This window comes from Alosa sapidissima, chromosome 12 (genome assembly GCF_018492685.1).
Source record: "Alosa sapidissima isolate fAloSap1 chromosome 12, fAloSap1.pri, whole genome shotgun sequence".
In the NCBI taxonomy this organism is placed as follows: domain Eukaryota; kingdom Metazoa; phylum Chordata; class Actinopteri; order Clupeiformes; family Clupeidae; genus Alosa; species Alosa sapidissima.
This window is the reverse complement of record NC_055968.1, coordinates 23123004-23141411: the sequence shown is the minus strand read 5'-3', so window position 1 is coordinate 23141411 and position 18408 is coordinate 23123004. Positions and strand designations below refer to the sequence as shown.

The window sequence follows — 18408 nt, the reverse complement described above, 5'->3', positions numbered from 1 at the left end:
ACGCATCAAAATAGCGTGAACTAATAACTACTTCCGCGTCCTGCTCGAGTTTTTTCCCCAAGAAATTATAAGACGCATCAGGCAATGTATAATAAGGGTAGACGGGCTCTGGACGCATGCAGTGAGACAGTTGTGTCATGTCAAACGCTGTCATTTATGAGAGCATTTTAGAAGGTTGTGTGTGCCTGTCAGGCTGAAGGAGCGCGAAGGGGGGACCATGTATGTGCTGCAAATTAGTTGATTTTACTAAAGGATTATCAGGTCGGTTAGCTGGTTATCCTGTGTTTGCATTGTGTTATCATTTTAACGTAAGTCGTAGTCAGTCTGTATCTGTAATGTTTTGATTAGGCCTATAGTTATATGTTGGGGTGTAGTTTTCTTGAAGGGTGTTCCCGGTTTAAATTACTTTAGTGCCACGTCAAAGTGACGGAGGTAAGAGGTGGACCTAGGGGCGGTGCACTTATCACTACGAATGTGTCCGGCCAGAGTGGCAGAGCAACAGAGGCATCAAGACTTGTAAGGTAAGAATATGTCAGAATCATATTAACATACAACTCCAGACAAAGTACTCGTTTGAAAGAGCATGTCGTTGCTTGTTAACGGGCTAGCTAGATGACCGTCCGGTTTCTTGTTAATGCAAAACATGCTGTGTTGAACTGCTTGCGTCTTTGCTAAGCTCATAACTTCACACTCACGTTTACTGGAAACATGCTGTAGGCTACTGTATTTGTGGTGGAAATGCTGCTGTTTAGTAGACAGTCAACATGTAATGTGTTTCTAGTGGAAATATTTGGCTGCATGGACAGGCTGTCATTCATAAATGTACAGTGGTTTAGCTTGTAGTTAGACTAGCAAACCCTGTTGTATCCGTGCCAGCCAGCACCATACTCATTTCCAGTCATTCATAACGGAGACAAAGTCTGATGGTGATCAGAGAGGTTCACAATTAACAGCAATAACAGAAACATTTTTAAATCCGAAAGCTACAGACGTGCTTATGCATTCTAGATCTAACACACGTCATTGCAGAAATAGTAGTGAAGTTGTGAGTAATTGTCTTGTAATGTAGGATTGCTGGTCAGTCCAGTGATCATGTCCTAGGGAAAGAGCTGATGTTGTTTTAGATATAATATGGACAAAGACAACCCCGAATTAGCTTTAATGACAGGGTAGAATGTAATGGTTTAGCTTAGCCAGCAGTAAACCAGGTGTTCATGGGGTAACCTACTTTCACCTGTTTCTTTTCTCCCTCCAGCATTTGAGAGTGTTTGTCTGAACATAATAAGAATGGACAGATTGAGAGAACGACTGACTGAGGCTGGGCAGTCCCACCTCTTGCAGTTCTGGAATGAGCTCAGTCCTGAGGACCAGGCTGAGATGAGCCAGGATCTGGAGGGCATGAACTTCAAGGAGATCAATGGCTTCTTTAAGAGTGCCATGGAGACGTCCTGCCAAACAAAACAAGAGAAAGTTGACAGTCGAATGGAGCCAGTGCCCAGAGAAGTCCTTGGGAGCGTGACTCGTGATCGAGAGTCTCTCAAAGATTGGGAGAAAGAGGGTAAGTGTCAAATCAAGAAATCAAATTGTATTGCTTCTTTACTGGCAATGAGGAAAGCAAGTGTTCAGGAAGTAGTTATGGCCCTCTTTTTCTACCCACTCATAAGGACATAAACTTTCTCTAAATGTTATGCAACACACTTGCAAGGTAGTGTTACTCCAATATCCTCCGTCCTCATACTTTGCAAAGTTGCCAGTGTGACACAGATAACACAGCTTAGTTGTCGCTGGCTTCCATAAACACAGAATGAAAACCAGCATTATTTCAGGATCAGATCCTGCCTTGAGCAAGTAATACAGTATGAGGGCTTTGCTATGTTAAAACCAGTAAGTGGGGGTCCTCTTATTGGCTTGAAGCCCTGGAGGTCCAGTCAGAAGGCCAAAGCAGAGGAGAAGAACTTTTTTTTTTTTTGGGGGGGTGGGGGGTGTAGAACCATCTGGTTTTAACTAGCCCCTTGATGCCAAACTGGTCTATTACACCCTTGGTTATGAGGTCATACAGCATTGTGTCATGCCTGTTTCAGTTTTCATATACAGACAGTGAAAGGCAACGCCTAGCTACAGTTTTGCTGTTGTAATGTTCAGTAGTGGTTTTAATTGTGGAAGTGTGGAAGCTTTGTTTTTTTGTTTAATATGTTGACAGTATGTGAAGTAGCACTGGACATTTATGGCCGGGTTCCGAGTAAACAGAGTTCTAGACTAAAAGGTCTTTTGTTCAGTGTAGCTTCACACATGGCCCATGTCTCATTGATGTTCACACCAATTTAAGAAATAAAATACATTTAAAAAGTATCCTGTTTTTGGCCTCCAAGAGGGCAGCTCTGTCAAAGTAGAGATAATTGGGATAATGAACCCTCTGCTTTCATTTATTGTTAAGTGGCTAAAGGCGCTGACCTGTGAAGTTAGGGCCCGAGCACTGGATGTGCAGGCTGTACCTATTCACTGGTCTTGGTCTTCCATTTCCTAGAGGTTTGGTGTAGATTAACTCATAGGTGTCGTGATTCTATTATGAGGGGGGTCATGCACGGCCCGTCAGACCCGTCATCGCTGCTTGCGGCTATATTTGGAATTACTTTCTCAAACACTCTCTGCTGACAATTTGTTTATCTCCATTTGTTTTCTATGTGTGATTCTGTTTTTTTCTCTCTCTTTCTGATTTTATAACCTTATTTCCTTTTGACTCTCTTTTAATGTATTTCTGTTTGTTCCTGCTCTGGCTCTCTCTTTCTCTCCATCTATATATCTATCCCCTCCCCTTTCTCTCTCTCTGTCTCCTCTCTCTGTCTCGGTCTCTCTCTCTCTCTCTCTCTCTCTCTCTCTCTCTCTCTGTCTCGGTCTCTCTCTCTCTCTCTCTCTCTCTATCTCTATCTCTCTCTCTCTCTCTCTCTCTCCAGGACTCCGCTGCATTGCCCAGAACAAAGTTGCTGTTCTTCTGCTGGCTGGTGGGCAGGGGACCCGGCTGGGCGTCTCATACCCCAAAGGCATGTACGATGTCGGCCTGCCCTCACACAAAACCCTCTTTCAGATCCAGGCCGAGCGCATCCTGAAGCTCCAGCAGCTTGCTGAGCAGCAGCACAACGCTAAGTGCTGCATCCCCTGGTAAGCTGCCGCTACACTGACTGTCTGGCCCAGTGAGCCCTCTTACCCAGTCTATAAAATGGTGTCCAAGCAAGGTTGTATAAGCTTAGATAACCCTTGCCAGACACTGTTGCACTTAATAGCTGTGCCTGTATAAACTAATTGTGTAATTGCTGAATGATATTTTTTATGATGGCTCATCTTGTTCTATTGGGCCATTAGGTTGTCTCTGTTGAAGCCTAATCCCATCCAGGAAGTTTTGTTTTTATTTTCTCAGAGTTCAAAGTATTCTTCCATAACATTACAAAGGAATTGCATGTCATTAAATCAACTTGACTAATGCCTTTATCTCAGAGAGAGCATCAAGGCCACATGCCTCTGTTGCCTACACTCATTCCTTTGCATGACAACAGCTCACAAGGAAATTTCGTGCCATAGTTTCTCGGAAATTAATTATTTGCATACTTGCATAATCAACATGCATTTTCTCCTTGAGAGAGCTGCACAGGGAACACTGGCATAAATACTAAACCATGTTTTCTGTGCCAGGTTGGCGATTAACCTCATTTAGTTTACTCATTTCAGTCAATTTTCTCTTGGTCAATTGCTGGTCCTATTGCTGGAGGATGTTCAAGGTTTTCATTACCATGTCATTAGCTGCTCTTTGCAGAAGCAGAACATGAATAACAAACCCTTTTTTACTTATGTACCTTGGGCCAAACCATTCTTTGTTTGTGGGATGTTGACCAAGAGGCTTGAATGAAATGTACACAAAAGATAGAATATGTAACTGTATGTAGCTAGTATATAAGCTATCTTGAATTTCCCCATGGGGATCAATAAAGTATCTATCTATCTATCTATCTATCTATCTATGTATCTATCTATCGCTTTGTAGGTCAGGAACATTTGACAACATGCCTTTAAATGTTGTCTTTTTAATTAATGTCGGACCTGTATAGGATCTATTCAGTTTGAACAACAAGATGTTGTAGACAGGCTTTAACAGTTATAACTTGTAAGACTATTATGGTCATACAATGCTAATCAATAAATTACACATTATTAATCAATAATTACACTTTAGGTACATTATGACCAGTGGGAGAACAATGGAGTCAACCAAAGAGTACTTCTCAAAACACAACTACTTTGGCCTAAGCCAAGATGATGTTGTATTCTTCCAGCAAGGCATGCTTCCCGCTATGGATTACAGCGGGAAAATTATCCTGGAGAGTAAGGGGAAACTCTCCATGGCTCCAGGTAAACACGGCATCCTTTACTACCCCAAAAGGCCGTAGGTTGCACTGATTATAGACACGTTTCCCGTTAACTAACAAAACTAGATATTTACATGGAGAGCATTGTTCCATGCTGTTTTATGGTGCTTTCTGCCCCATAGTTGCACACACATGTTTTTTGTGATATTGCATAGAAATCCATATAGAACAGCTAAGGGCCGTTGTTTGGCAAGATGCGCCTCTTAGCTGTTCTATAATCAGTGTAACCTATGGCATGTATGATACGCATCGTGCCTAACAACGCTCCTTACGGGTGTTGTACGGCACGACGGCATGTACACTTGCGTGCCATGCCTAACAACGCCCCTTAGCTGTTCTATAATCAGTATAACCTACGGACTCAAGTGGCTTATAAATCTGTTTACACTACGGGTGTCCCGCAGGCGGGACAATTGCAGTGCCCCCCACCTCTCCCCAACATTCTAAATCAATTGTATGCACCATATTGCTATGTAGTATTATAGTATAATATTATACACCATTTAAAAGGCACAGCAACAAGAAATGTAACAATTTATTTATATATAATAATTCTTCCACCAAGAAATATATATTTCCTCTATCAGAATGGTTGCCAACTTTTGTATCAAGTTCAAAAATTCGTAACGAAATTCGGTCAACGTGTGGGGTTGAGTTGGATTATACAACTGCATATTGTTGCTGTTATATTACAAGAGCCATTCTCCCCAGAGCAACTCTGGGTTAAGTGCCTTGCTCAAGGGCACAATGGTGGAAGCTGGGACTTGAACACACAACTTTTCAGGCTACTGCATGCTAGCCCAGCTCCTTAGCCACTACGCTACCACCGTCCCACAAGCTACCACTGCCCCACATCCAAGCCTTAGAGCGTGTTTGGAACGCACCCAATTAGAGTGTCTCTTTCCAAGTCTTTGGGGTAGAAGGCACTAAAAGGGACTGGCCCAGTTTGCATCAAAGAATACATTATTGGCTTCTTAGACTGTCTCAGTTAATTGAATATAAATGAATTGGTGGTTGTTTTTTTATACATTGCCTTGGCAATGATAACATGACAAGGGCAGGGAGCCCTGCATTTTTAGTAGCTTTATGGTAGGTCTGTCATTTTTTTACTACCTTAATCTTCTTCACGTCTGCACTCAATCAGACATAGAGGAAGCCTGCTCCTTGGGTGTGTCCTTGTAATCAGGGTACTGTATCCCTTGTATTTCAGGTCTATAGTTTCCCTGGAATAAAATATTTCTCTCTGTTTCTAGATGGCAACGGAGGTCTGTACAGGGCCCTGGGCACACAGAAGATCATAGTGGACATGGAGAGGAGAGGTATCAGCTGTATCCACGTATACTGCGTAGACAACATCTTGGTGAAGGTGGCTGACCCAGCCTTTGTTGGCTTTTGTGCACTAAAGGGAGCTGACTGTGGAGCAAAGGTTAGTGTGGGTTAACTTTTTACTGCGGGCTTCTGGGTTTTAACACACTTTTTGACTTTTAGAACTAGAGTTTAAGAGAAGGTATGGATAGGGTATACTATACCATTATTATGTCATACTTCATGTCAGTTTTTGACACCATCCATTCAGATGTGTAAACTTAATTGTTAACCATCCAGAGTAAATTATACGGTCTTCTTATTTAACCATAAAGCAGTACAAAGTTCATTATTGATTACCTTCTGATGTGGTTTTTATGTAAAGGCTAATTCTAGGTTAAGAGTGTTTTTAGGGAGCTGATTAACAGAACAGAGTGAACCTCAACACCATTGTTAAACCTGCACTTACTATAGCTCACCACTTGGTGGTGCTATGGCTTTTGAAAGGGTAACTAATGGGTAGTCCAGGCAGAGTTAGGAAGAGAAGAAGGTGAACATTATGTTCTTTACAGCATGTTCCACCATCTTTTCTAATAATAACACTGCATCTTAGGTTTTTGGGCATGAAAGTGGACACATTTGAGTGTACAGTAGTTGTATTGCCCATTTAATTGTAAAAACATGCCAGGGTTTTCTAACCAATGTCATTTATCAGCAAGCAGCACAGTACAGTATGAAGTGCAATGTGGGAAACGTTTGCTTCCATTTGAACACAATGAGTTTTCTTTATGGAGCAAAATTCTGAAAAGGGTGACCATAATAGACTTCACCAGGAGAAAGGGTTCAAGGTTCAAAGGGTGACCATACAGGTTTTACTGGGAGTGGTTCAACATGAACCTGTAATGCTATCAGACTGCAGAGTACACAAGTGCTTTTCTCAGATTTGTGAATAATTCCATACTAACAAAGTTGTAGTATGTTTATTTTTTTAGGGTTGCAACATACTGCAGAGAGTAAAAACATACAGTATTTTCCATGTCACCATGCACTTATTAGTGTTCAAGGCCTTAATATCCCTTTGGCATCAAATCAGCAGGGTTACTTTGTCCTTACAGTTTTGAGAAAGTGGGGAGAGAGAGAACTTTGATGTATAGAAGTGCATGCCAAACAAACTGATAAAACGGTCCTCCATTCGATCAGCTTCCTTTAAATTTCTTAGAATGCACACAGTTTCATATCAGGGCCTTGCGAACCGATATGTCCTACAAGTATGGCCTACAAGTATAGCCTTAGTAAGCCTCTAGTCATGCAGCCCAGTACACACAACTGTTATGTCCGCTAGAAGACCTTCTCCGGGCTCCATGGAGACAGCGGAACTGCTCGCCCCCGTCTCTGGGACGCGTGTGATTCAGTCCAGTGGCTGCGATGAGGCTTGGGGTATAAGCTTCAATTAGATGTCATTAGTCTACATTTTCTTCACATCTGTGGACATTCCTTCACGCGCCGTCCGTCCCAGTTGGTAATTACTCGCCTTTCCCCCGAACCCCGGTCCGCAGAGCAGGTTTGCAACTGCGCGCTCAAGAGCTCCAAAACGAGGCAAAGATGTTCAGCAGCACTACTTTGGCCTATGAAACACATATTTTAGTGTTCTGGTTCCACCTGATTGGTGCCAAGTATTTTTTGGTCATTTTTGCCCATCAACTTTATAGCAAATGTAAAATAAGACCAGGAAAACTTCTCCCCTGATTTAAAGCTGTCAAAGTCATTTATTTTCTTGGCAATAGGCTTTGCCCTGTCAGATGTTAAGGAAATGCCACAGAATTGCCTGCCAAGAATATAGGTATGTTATATTTAGGTTATATATGTATATGTATGAGTGTTATGATTAGTTTATATATAGATATGCTATATAGAACACCCTTTTTCTTAAAGTACAGTGCTGAGGGAAAGACCTGGCAGGCGGAATAAATTATTTAAAAAAGTGTTTGGGCACTTTCCCAAGAATCTTGTGATGTGGCCTTGAAAGCATTCGTCATTCCCGTATGGCGCCCAACCAATGACTAATCCACAAATACCCAGGAAATAACGGCAGCCCTGCTCCCGTATGCACCAAGTCAGTCCAGCGTTCAAGACACTCAGGCTTTGGTCTGTGCAATCAAGAGAAATACCTTTCCAAAATCATGTCTGGACACTTCATAGTCAGACTCTGCCATTGAGTTTGGCGCAAAATGGTAGGGAAACAATTCCTTCGTGACTCTGGGGAATCTGTGGTAGAGAGGGGCTAACAGGATGAAAGACCAGACCCACCCTCCCCATTGTAAATTGTAAAGTATACAGCTAATGTGGCTTCCAGCGCGAAGCCTCCTCCCCTACACAAACCCACCATCAACAGTGAACTTTGTAATTTGTAACTCACAGATGGATGCTGGGCCCTTTTCCCCCTCTCTGTCCGTGTAATGCCTGTTCCTGTTTTAAATTAACATGGGAGATGGAGCGTGGGGCACCGTGTTTTCCTTTTACATGGCATGACCATTACTGATTGGTGCAAATAAGCTGTATCCCACATCTTAACCAATTGTGGAATTTTGAGAACGAAAATGTTGCAGTGCTCATGAAATGGAATGACATCCAGATTTTGCCAAAACCATCTCTGACATTGACATCAAGGCCCCGGCTGGAGTTGTGGCCTGTTTATAAATAACCCGATTTAGACGGACTTCTATTTATTTTTACGAGACCCCAATGGCCTCTCGTCTTGTGACATCACTCGCAGGTTGTGGAGAAGACCAATCCGACAGAGGCCGTGGGCGTGGTCTGCAAAGTGGACGGCCGCTACCAGGTTGTGGAATACAGCGAGATCACCCTGGCAACAGCGGAACGGCGGAGCGCCGACGGGCGGCTGATGTTCAACGCCGGCAACGTGGCCAATCACTTCTTCAGCCTGACGTTCCTGAGAGACATCGTCAAGTGAGTCAGACCCCCCCTCCGAGAGACAGAGACTGACTCATGCACGACATCAGTCAGGGCCGTCTCACCCTTACTCACTCACTCACCCGCTCATAAACTGAAGGGTCAAATAAATGAGCAGTAATTCAAAGTGAATGCTGTCATAACTGCTGTCTAATATTAATATTTCAAAATGCAAACTGGAAAATTTAATGCATCGTAAGAGCCCAAAAATGTCTCTAAAAGAGAGAGCCAGGAAAGCACAATTGCAAACTTGTAATGGACAGAAATGGCCCCTGTACTGTATAATGCCATGTAAAAAAGATCAGTCAGTCAGGACTGAAACAAGGCTTTTTTCTTATGACAGCTCCATGTGGGCTATTCTTAGTATGATTTTATCGCCCACCCCCCAAAGATGGCCTTCTGGGTACAGTACATTGAATCCAGATTGAATCCTGGAACAGGTATTTGGTAAATGGTTGCTAGGCACTGTACCTCCAAACAGTGGAGATTTCCATATCTAAGGAGCCATGCTATGTTGGGAATTGTCAGAAAGGTAGAAATGACTTACCCAGAATATAAGGTGAAGTAAAAAAAAAAAAAAAGAATATCTGTAATTTGTGTATGTCTGGACATTGGTATTTTAAATGCGTGATGGCTTTGCCAGTCTCTCCTTTGCCTCTCTCTCTCTCTCTCTCTCTCTCTCTCTCTCTCTCTCTCTCTCTCTCTCTCTCTCTCTCTCTCTCTCACACTCTCTCTCACTCTCCTTTCTCATTCTAAGTTTTATGAGAGCAACATGAAAAAGTACATGTTCCATTTTTATATCCTGTCTTTTCCTGTATCTGTCTGTCTGTCTGTCTGCCTCCTCCTGTCTGTCTGGTTCCTTCTTCTCCCTTTTCTTCTGTCCATCTTCCCCAGTATCCATGAGCCTCAGCTTCAGCACCACGTGGCCCAGAAGAAAATCCCCTATGTGGATACACAAGGGCAGCTAATCAAACCCGACAAACCCAACGGGATTAAAATGGAAAAATTTGTCTTTGACATCTTCCAGTTTGCCAAGTGAGTGAAGCAATGATTTTTTTTCCAGCCCTGTTTTTAACATATGTGCTGCTTACACACACACACACACACACACACACACACACACACCACAGAACACACAAAACTGTCAAAACAGCAGGTCCACAATGCTAGTCCCACCCCTCTATACACCCTTGCACTGTCATATACAAACATACTGAAGCACATGTACTCACTGTCCATGGAGACCGCTCATGTCCACACACACGCACACACACACTTCCTTTCTGACGGGCCCAACCAGCTCTCTTCTCCTGTCGTATGGTGAGGCCGAGCCCAAAAGAGTTCAGCGTAACAGCCATTGCGGCTCACTGCCCTTCAGTGCCCTGGCTCTACTTAAGGGGCTCATAGAAATTCCGTTACCACTGGGAGCCATTACGTCAGGCTGGAGTCATGCCGCTATTGGGAAGCCTTCATAGAATTCAAAGGCATCTTGCAGACAGATTCCTCCTCCAGTTGCTCCACACTGACGTCAAGAATTCAATTATTTTTTTGTAGCCATTTCATTCAAAGCGCAATCAGATATTGATCAATCAGTATTGAAACTCAACGGCATTTCAAGTTCAAAGAGCAGACCAACATCAGCCACTCAGATGTTCCGTTAACTGTAGAGTTCGACTGATCGAGCATGCTGGAGGTCTTGCATGCTCACAATGAAGCAAAAAAGCACTGACCACAGAACACGTGGTGTCTCTAGACTTGTTTAGTAAACATGCGAGCAGACAGATTTGTCTGAAATGTAGGGCCTTTCATTTAAGGCCGTAACTGTAGGCTTTGCACATTTGGTTCAGGAACATTTTGACCATTAAGTCTGGGCCTGCTGTGAGTTACTGCCGAGAGTGACCGGCCACATGCTAGCAGTGGTATTTTGTAGGAAGTGGACTGTTCGAATACTTCTTCACTGACCGTCTGGTATGCCTTCACAGGACGTTTGTGGTGTACGAGGTCTTGCGAGAGGACGAGTTCTCGCCCCTGAAGAACGCCGACAGCCAGGACGGGAAGGACAACCCCACCACGGCGCGACACGCCCTCATGTCGCTCCATCACCGATGGGTGCTCAACGCCGGCGGGCATTTCATCGACGAGAATGGCACGCGAGTCCCCGCAATCCCCAGGTACACACACACACACACACACACACGCATATACATACACACACACACGCATATATACATACACACACACGCATATACATACACACACACACGCATATATACATACACACACACACACATACATACATACACACACACACACACACACACACACACACACACGCATATACATACACACACACACGCATATATACATACACACACACACACATACATACATACATACACACACACACACACATACATATACACACACACACATACATACACATACAGACATACTCATACAGATAAAGACGTGTGAGTGAATGTGAATGCATACTAAATTCCCATGAAGGGGAAACACTCATACAGCACATATTTTATGTCTTGTGCGCTTATCAAGTCAGGGGATGAGTCGGACACAAAATATCACCGGGAGATTTCAAGCACAAATGGCCTCCTCCTGAAGAGGGGGAGAGCGGGTGTGACCCAACGTATGGCAAGTTAACTTAGATAAAAGTGTCCCCAAAATACACATGGGTAACATATGAGTGTAATGAGTCTTAACAGTTCTGGCCACTCCCACTTTGCTCTTAACCAAATCCTTTGCAGGATGTTACTCTAGCCTCCCCACCGCTACAATGATATTATAATAGGGTAGAACAATAGATATAGTAATAATCAACCTGTTGCTGGCAATGGAAGCATGTACCTATTTGCTAGCTTGATGTTTTTCTTTACTGTTAAACGTGAACTACGTTAGCCTGGTAGCTACCTAGCTAGCTATCCATCTAGGTAGACTCTGAAATAGCCCTAATCCGCAAATGGGATTCATCATATGCTTCATAAGCTTCAGGAGACACAAATGATGGCTTGAAGACTCGCCTCCTCTAGTGCCTCATACCCTTTGTTGCCTTCATGATCCCTTTTAAAAGTTTCTTGTAGCTAGCTGCCTGCTACCAAATGCCAACAATGACAAGCCAGCATCAGTGTGTGTATTTAAGTATTTAATGCATTATTGGAATGAAGTTTAACATATGAAGCTTTTTATTCTTATTTTATTCTTAAAATAAAACACTATTTTACAGTGCTAAAGCCTACTTCTATTTTAGGGGGGAAATCCGGGGCTACTAAAACCATACTGCAGCGGCCATCTAAAATATTTAGTAAGGGTCTGGAACTTGCACGACAGTTCATCATAGCTGTTACTACGTGGTTACCAGGGCCATGGGGAGTGAGATTGCACAGCCCAGGCTGCTGGAGGGCGCAGCAAAGAACTTTATCAGCTTTATCAAGAACGATATCGTGCCTGTTTTTAAGCTCACAGTAATCAGCCCGACCTCAAAACATTTCTACTGAATTCTCCCAACTCTCCCAATTACCACTCCGCTATTGAATCAAAGTATTGGACAGGATGAAGTATTCAAACATGCTCACGCACACTGTATGCAGATATTGCACCTTTTTATTTAGGCCAACCTCCCAAGTATAAATTTTCTTGAACTTGCCATGTATTAAATGAATCAACTGTGGTGTTGTGAATCAAGGTACTCTGTTTGGGCACTCAGTCACCCAAGTTGGGTTGCCCAGAATTAAGAGCATCCCAATGCTGTTTATGTTTTGTTTTGTTTTTATTTTGATGTCACTTCCACAACCAGTGTCATGTAAAACACCAAAGAGGTTTGTTAGGCCACATTCTGTACACCATCTTTTTTTGTACTCATGTTATCTCCTGTGTAATATTTCTAGACACGGACCTGCAGGGAGTGTTTCACCCGGTGTCACCCAGAAGTAACTATTCCCAGTGTTTATTTTTTTATATAGTGCATGGTGGTGGGGCTTCCGCTTTCCCCCCCCCTCACAGATCCTGCAGCTAACCTAGCCATCACAGAACAAGGCCCAGAGGCCATGGGAAAGGTCCCTTGACCTGGCCAGGGTGGTGGTGGGAGGTATCCATGGCCCGAATGCCAGCTGGTTCCTGCTAGGACTGGTCCCCTGTCGCTAACTAACAGACAGACTGCTCTGCATGTGGGGTTATTAGGCATGCCAAACAATCAGGGAGATGATACTCATTTACGCAAATTCATGGTTATGGTGCGCCTCTGAATCAAATGTCCGTTTTCGCCATTTCTGTGTTCCTCTCTCCTCTTCTCTTAAACCTGTGATTAACTTCCAAGGGAAGAATGTATTATTTTAAAACCTTGCAATAAAATAATCATTCTTTGAAAAATAGAGGATAGTTTTAAACGTACTGTACTGTAAAAATGATTTCTGTAATTATGTAGCTGTTATTTAGCACAAGTGTAGATAGCTTTACTGCAGGCCTTGTTTAAGACAAAAGTTTCTTATAGATTATTAAATAAGTTGTAAAATAGTCCTGGGTTTGTATAGTTGGATAGACGTTCACAGAATAAGATAGTTGATTTGCATTGTTACGTTAGTAACACTAACAGTGTTGTCACATAAACAAACCCTTCAGTATGGCCAGGATCTTAGTTAAAGGACTGCTACAAGCACCTACTACATGTTAATGTGACCTCTTCTCTAGCCGTGTTTGCATCTACAGAGTGGTTAACTCAGTTTGTCTGTGTAATCCATATCCACAGCTTGAAGGATGGCACAGACCTACCAATCAAATGTGAGATCTCACCACTTGTCTCCTATGGGGGAGAGGTATGAAGCCAGCCTCTGCAGTTTCTTATGCGTTCAAACTGTTGCCAAGTTAAGCATTAGCATCAGAGGCCTTAACTAATTCTGTCGTTACAGGGATTGGAAGGATTGGTGAAGGGCCGTGAGTTCCGTCCCACACTGGTCATTGACAAACACGGACTCCATGAACTGGTGAAGAACGGACTGTGAGGAACAAGATGGCGGCAGTCGACGAACCAAATGGAAATCTGGAAATCTGAAATCTGTTTGCCTCTCGAACTGGGGAAACTGAAGTTATTGTGCAATAAAATGAAGGAAGGAAGCGTCTTGCAGCCAACTGCACGAAAACCGTTTTAAAAGATTGAGCTATATTTATTTTGCGAAGACTTATTTTTTTATTTGCACCTTGTCACCGGGTCTGGCCAATAATAATTGCATTTATCCCTTAAATTGTACATACAGTAGATTTCCAGCACAGAACAATAAATAAGATCAAATGTTATTATGATTATTGTTGTACAAAAGGTACGTAGGGAGGGTTTATGAAATATCCCACGTGTGACATTTGTCAAACTGTTTGTCTCCTGCCAAAGTGGCTCAATGTCTGTCTGCTCTACTGTACTCTGATGAAAACTTTTCTTTTTCGACGAGAGTGTCTGTGAGTGTCTCCCATTCGAGGTCAGACTGACAGGACTTTGATTAAACGCACAGTTGAGTTCCCCCTGGCGAGAGTGTGTGTGTGTGTGTGTTTTGATGGGTGTGTTTTTTGCATTAGAGATCCAGGCTCGTTGAATCAGAATTTCCAGCGCATGGTTTATGAGGGAGGTTTCAGATGGGCCGGAGCCTGCTAGACCGCCGCAGCCATTCAGGAAATGTGCTCTGTGGCTCCTCGCGGCCAACTCCCCCATCTCTCTCTCTCTCTCTCTCTCTCTCTCTCTCTCTCTCTCTCTCTCCATCTCTGTTTGTCCTCTCCTGCTGCTCACGTTCCTTCCTCTCCTCTTCGGCTTTCTCGTCTCTGCCGTTGTCTCACTTTCACTGTTGCCCATGATGCACCTCTGCAGTTCTGTCTGCTCTCTCACCCCCCCACTCCCCTCTCATTTTCCCCTCGTTTCTCTTGAATTCTACAGACCTAATGGGAAGAACCTTTTTTTCTCTCTTTCTGTTTACATTGTCACCACAGTTGGCATACCAAAATATTCAGATGGTATACTTGAAGGATTTTGTCTGTCTTCACTCTAAATAAACCGATACAAAAGTAACTTATTGTCATTTGTATGTGTCTCACCCGCCGTGCAAAGACGATGTCCTAAAACAATTAAAACATGTCAATACCTGGGTAATACAAGAACATGGATTAGTGAAAAGCCTGGATAAATTAACCCAGAGTAAATGATAAACCTGCTAATAATTAGCTTTGTTTTGCAGAGAGAATGAAGCTATGGGACTGTGCCATTAGGACGTTTACCACTTGGGTTGATTTAGATAGGCTTGTTACTTATCCCCACTCGTGGGATACCTTAAAGAAATAAGATTAGTGTATAGCTATCAGACAAACCTGATTACAAATTTGAATCCTCCCTGTCAGTTGAAAAAGTGGTGATGTTCCATGAGAGGAAAAACCTGTGCTCCTCAGAGAGGGCTTTTTAATCAGCAGGGCTGTTCAGGATGAGGTCTTAACAAAGTACTCAAACACTTACATTCAAGGCTGTAGCCATGGGGTCAACAGGTCATCAGAAATAATGACCAATTTGTACATCCGCTTTTTTCAATTTGTATTTTATAATTCCATGGTATTATGCAACTTTAACATACAGTAAGCAATGGGTCAGGAGAGGATTATTGTGCAAGTCGAGTCAGAGTTGCATAATAATATGTTTTTCCTGGCAGAGTTGCACAATAATGTGTTTTTCTCTGTCAGATGTTTAACCATTTAGCATATAATTTCCTAGTTTGTAACAAGTGCTTATTTTGTACAACAATGAGTGATATACTGTAGCCTACCGGTTTTGTCTTTTTGAGCATTTTTGAATAATGGGGGTGGGCATGTCCCCCTCAAAGTATGTTATGATTACAGCCTTACTTCAATCACTAGAAGTCGACCCTGTGCAGCATATGTGAAATAGTGTGCAATACATGCTACTGATATCTGCTACTTTCATGGGAGGCTTGGATGTGTCAACTCATCAGTAACCAAGTTGTCTTTGTTGACTTAGAAAAAAAACATGCTATAACAATGCTTTTACCATAATCTAACATTTCCATGCACACATAGCCAAAGATTTTCACACTCAAGCTTGGGTTGGTTTCAGAATTCTGAATGCCTTCACACACAGAGGTTTATAGGCCAAGTATACTTGCGTATACAAGGAATTTGGTCTCTGCATTTATCCCGTTGAATTAGTGAACACACAGAGCACACAGTGAACACACAGTGAGGTGAAGCACACACTAACCCGGAGCAGTGAGCTGCCTTGCTACAGTGGCGCTCGGGGAGCAGTCACCATATGTGGGAATGGGAATAGTAGTTGAAAGGTCAGATCAGTTAGAGCTGGTTAGCGACATATGATTGCACCAACTGTTGGCATTCCTACACATTGGGTAGTTTATGAGAAATGTGCTGAATAATTTAGCTAGCAACTCTGGGACAGGAGCCAATGGCCTGTACAGTAATTTCTCGTGCATTATGTGTATAAGCCACAGGAGAGTGTTTTATGCAAGTTAAAAGAAACAAAACCATATTAATACAATATTAACTGCCCCAGTGTATTAGCCTCATAGCTGAAGAAATTTAGCAAAATGAATGTATAAGCCGCGGCTAATAGTTGGGTAATTACGGTAGACACATACAGAAATAGTATAGCAATCATGTGCAAAATCAGTGATCTGCCCACCGTTAATGACACAGTAGATCAGTGGTCCCCAAACTACGGCCCGCGGGCCGGATACGCCCGCCACCTCATTTTGGGTGGCCTCCCAAAACGTGTCCGTGGTATATAGCAACCGGCCCGCACGGGAGTACGACATCGTCAAACTATAACCTCTGCAATTTCCCCCATTCATTCTCTATGGCGAGTCTTAACAGTACACATGTAATACTCTTTTTGTCCACTGGTGGTTGTTTTGGCGCTGTTTCGCGTTTGCCATCAAAAACGGAATGAAATGTAGGCCTATCTGCAAACAATGTAATGAGGCTATGCTGACTGCATCAGTGCTCAAAGTATTCAAAAAAGTTTATCAATGAATTGTTAATAACTAACTAACTTATATTCAAGTCATTTTTCTGGGACTTTCTGGGATAATTATTTGTATTTGTTCAAATGTTGAATGGTGGTCATTTCAGACCACTTCAGCACTTCATAAAATTCTCATAGTTTGAGAACTTTACATTTTCAGAGTTCAGAGTTCACACATTTTTAATGAAATATACTTTTGGGACTACCTGCTAATACTTTTGGAAATGCAAAAGTCTTTTTATTAGTATTATTTAATTTGAGTTACATTTAACACTGATATGGCATGATGGCAATATAAACACAGCTAACAATGGTATTAAATTGCAAAAGCCTATAGATTAAATGAAATGGAATATTCAACTAAGGTAGACTGCTGTTGTTCACAGCACTAAGCTATGTATGGTTACTGATATACTCAGAGTCTCTGGCCCTCTCTTACAGCCAGGCATAGTAAGCTGGCCCTCGGAAGAAAACGTTTGGGGACCACTGCAGTAGACCATCTAGACCTGTACAGTAGGTCTACCCAGGTGGTTGCTTTGTTGGTGTGAGGTTCCCCAAATATCAAGGGTATCCTCTTTATCAAGGGTACCTTGATAAAGCACTATGCAATGTGTTGTTGCATGACTCACTCACATCCTCAGATACTGTACAAGGAAGAGCTGTAGGCAGTGCAAGCTAATCATTTTGAAACATATGTGTCTGGTGGAAGCAGCTGCTTTTGTAATTGCTTAGCTTTAGAGCAAGATAATGGAAGCTGTCACAGAATAGGCAGACTTTGTGAAAGGTTAAATCTTTGGCATGATATTTATTTTAAAGGCTGTTGAGATTCAGAATATGAAACTTGTTGCAATGATGCATCTATTTGTTAATTATGTGTTCTGCCGGATCCTTTTCCTCTGGAGTGCACGTATTTGTGTCTGAATACATGAGGACCAAAGTTTAACTATAACTATATTTATATAACTGTATCGACTCATCAACTATCTTCTTTTATCATAGTCATATTCATGAACTACTTCTTATACATATTTGTCTCAACAGTAGCTGAAGGCATTCTTCTAGATCAGCTGATGTAAAATTGACTCCAAATGATTGCTTCATGGTAATCTGACCTGAAGCATCTTCATGCAGCCCCTGGTGAAAAGAGGTCACCATTTCCTAAAACAGCTCTTATCTACTTTCCAGACCATACTGAAAATTACACATTCTTCTTGGATAAAGCTCTGAGTGTGTTTCAGAACCAGAGGTATGGAGAAATAGTCCTGCTTTCCTCATTATAGTGCAGTGTTCTCCTCCTCCTCCTCCTGCTCCTGCTCAGTGCAGAGGGGGGAGAAATCAACCCTTAAAGAGATGTTCCTGCTTCTCAGACTGCTAAAGGAGATGATGTCATTCCCATAAAACTAAATATTTGTCCAAAAAAAAAAAAGAAAAGGTTCGTGTAGCGATGGAGTGGCTGACTGCACATTAAAATTGTACTTTTAAAGAAGAGCTATAGAGCGATACTGCTATAGCTGCAATAGATATCTTGCCGATGTTATTGTTTGTTTTTTTGTTTTTTTTCTTTTGACATTTTTTATTCTTCAAGTCAGAAAGAATACAATGCATGTATACATTGCCATTCTTTAATGCACTCTCAAAATTGCTGGAATTTAAAACCTCCATACAAATCAAATTAAAGAATAA

The 18408-nt window shown here is 42.3% G+C and overlaps 1 protein-coding gene across 2 annotated transcripts; it reads left to right on the top strand.

Annotated features, from left to right (window-relative positions):
• Nucleotides 1-9: 9 nt before the first annotated feature.
• Nucleotides 10-14751, top strand: uap1 (UDP-N-acetylglucosamine pyrophosphorylase 1). 2 transcript variants are annotated; one of them, XM_042057706.1, is made up of 11 exons: nucleotides 11-521; nucleotides 1256-1558; nucleotides 2952-3156; nucleotides 4223-4398; nucleotides 5669-5841; nucleotides 8494-8687; nucleotides 9585-9725; nucleotides 10673-10861; nucleotides 12593-12634; nucleotides 13450-13516; nucleotides 13610-14751. In XM_042057706.1, exons 2-11 carry the CDS (start codon nucleotides 1288-1290, stop codon nucleotides 13700-13702), a joined length of 1551 nt encoding a protein of 516 aa, XP_041913640.1. In that variant the 5' UTR covers nucleotides 11-521; nucleotides 1256-1287; the 3' UTR covers nucleotides 13703-14751. The 2 variants fall into 2 exon arrangements, with proteins under 2 accessions (XP_041913641.1, XP_041913640.1); XM_042057707.1 differs by lacking the exon at nucleotides 12593-12634 and having other exon boundaries at nucleotides 10-521.
• The last annotated feature ends 3657 nt before the right edge of the window (nucleotides 14752-18408 follow it).

Excerpts from the sequence above, each read along its gene's own strand:
- uap1 (XM_042057706.1), top strand. The coding sequence starts at position 1,288 with ATGGACAGATTGAGAGAACGACTGACTGAGGCTGGGCAGTCCCACCTC. Across the intron at positions 9,726-10,672 it reads GACATCTTCCAGTTTGCCAA|GACGTTTGTGGTGTACGAGG; the intron begins GTGAGTGAAGCA and ends ATGCCTTCACAG. Across the intron at positions 13,517-13,609 it reads TTGTCTCCTATGGGGGAGAG|GGATTGGAAGGATTGGTGAA; the intron begins GTATGAAGCCAG and ends CTGTCGTTACAG.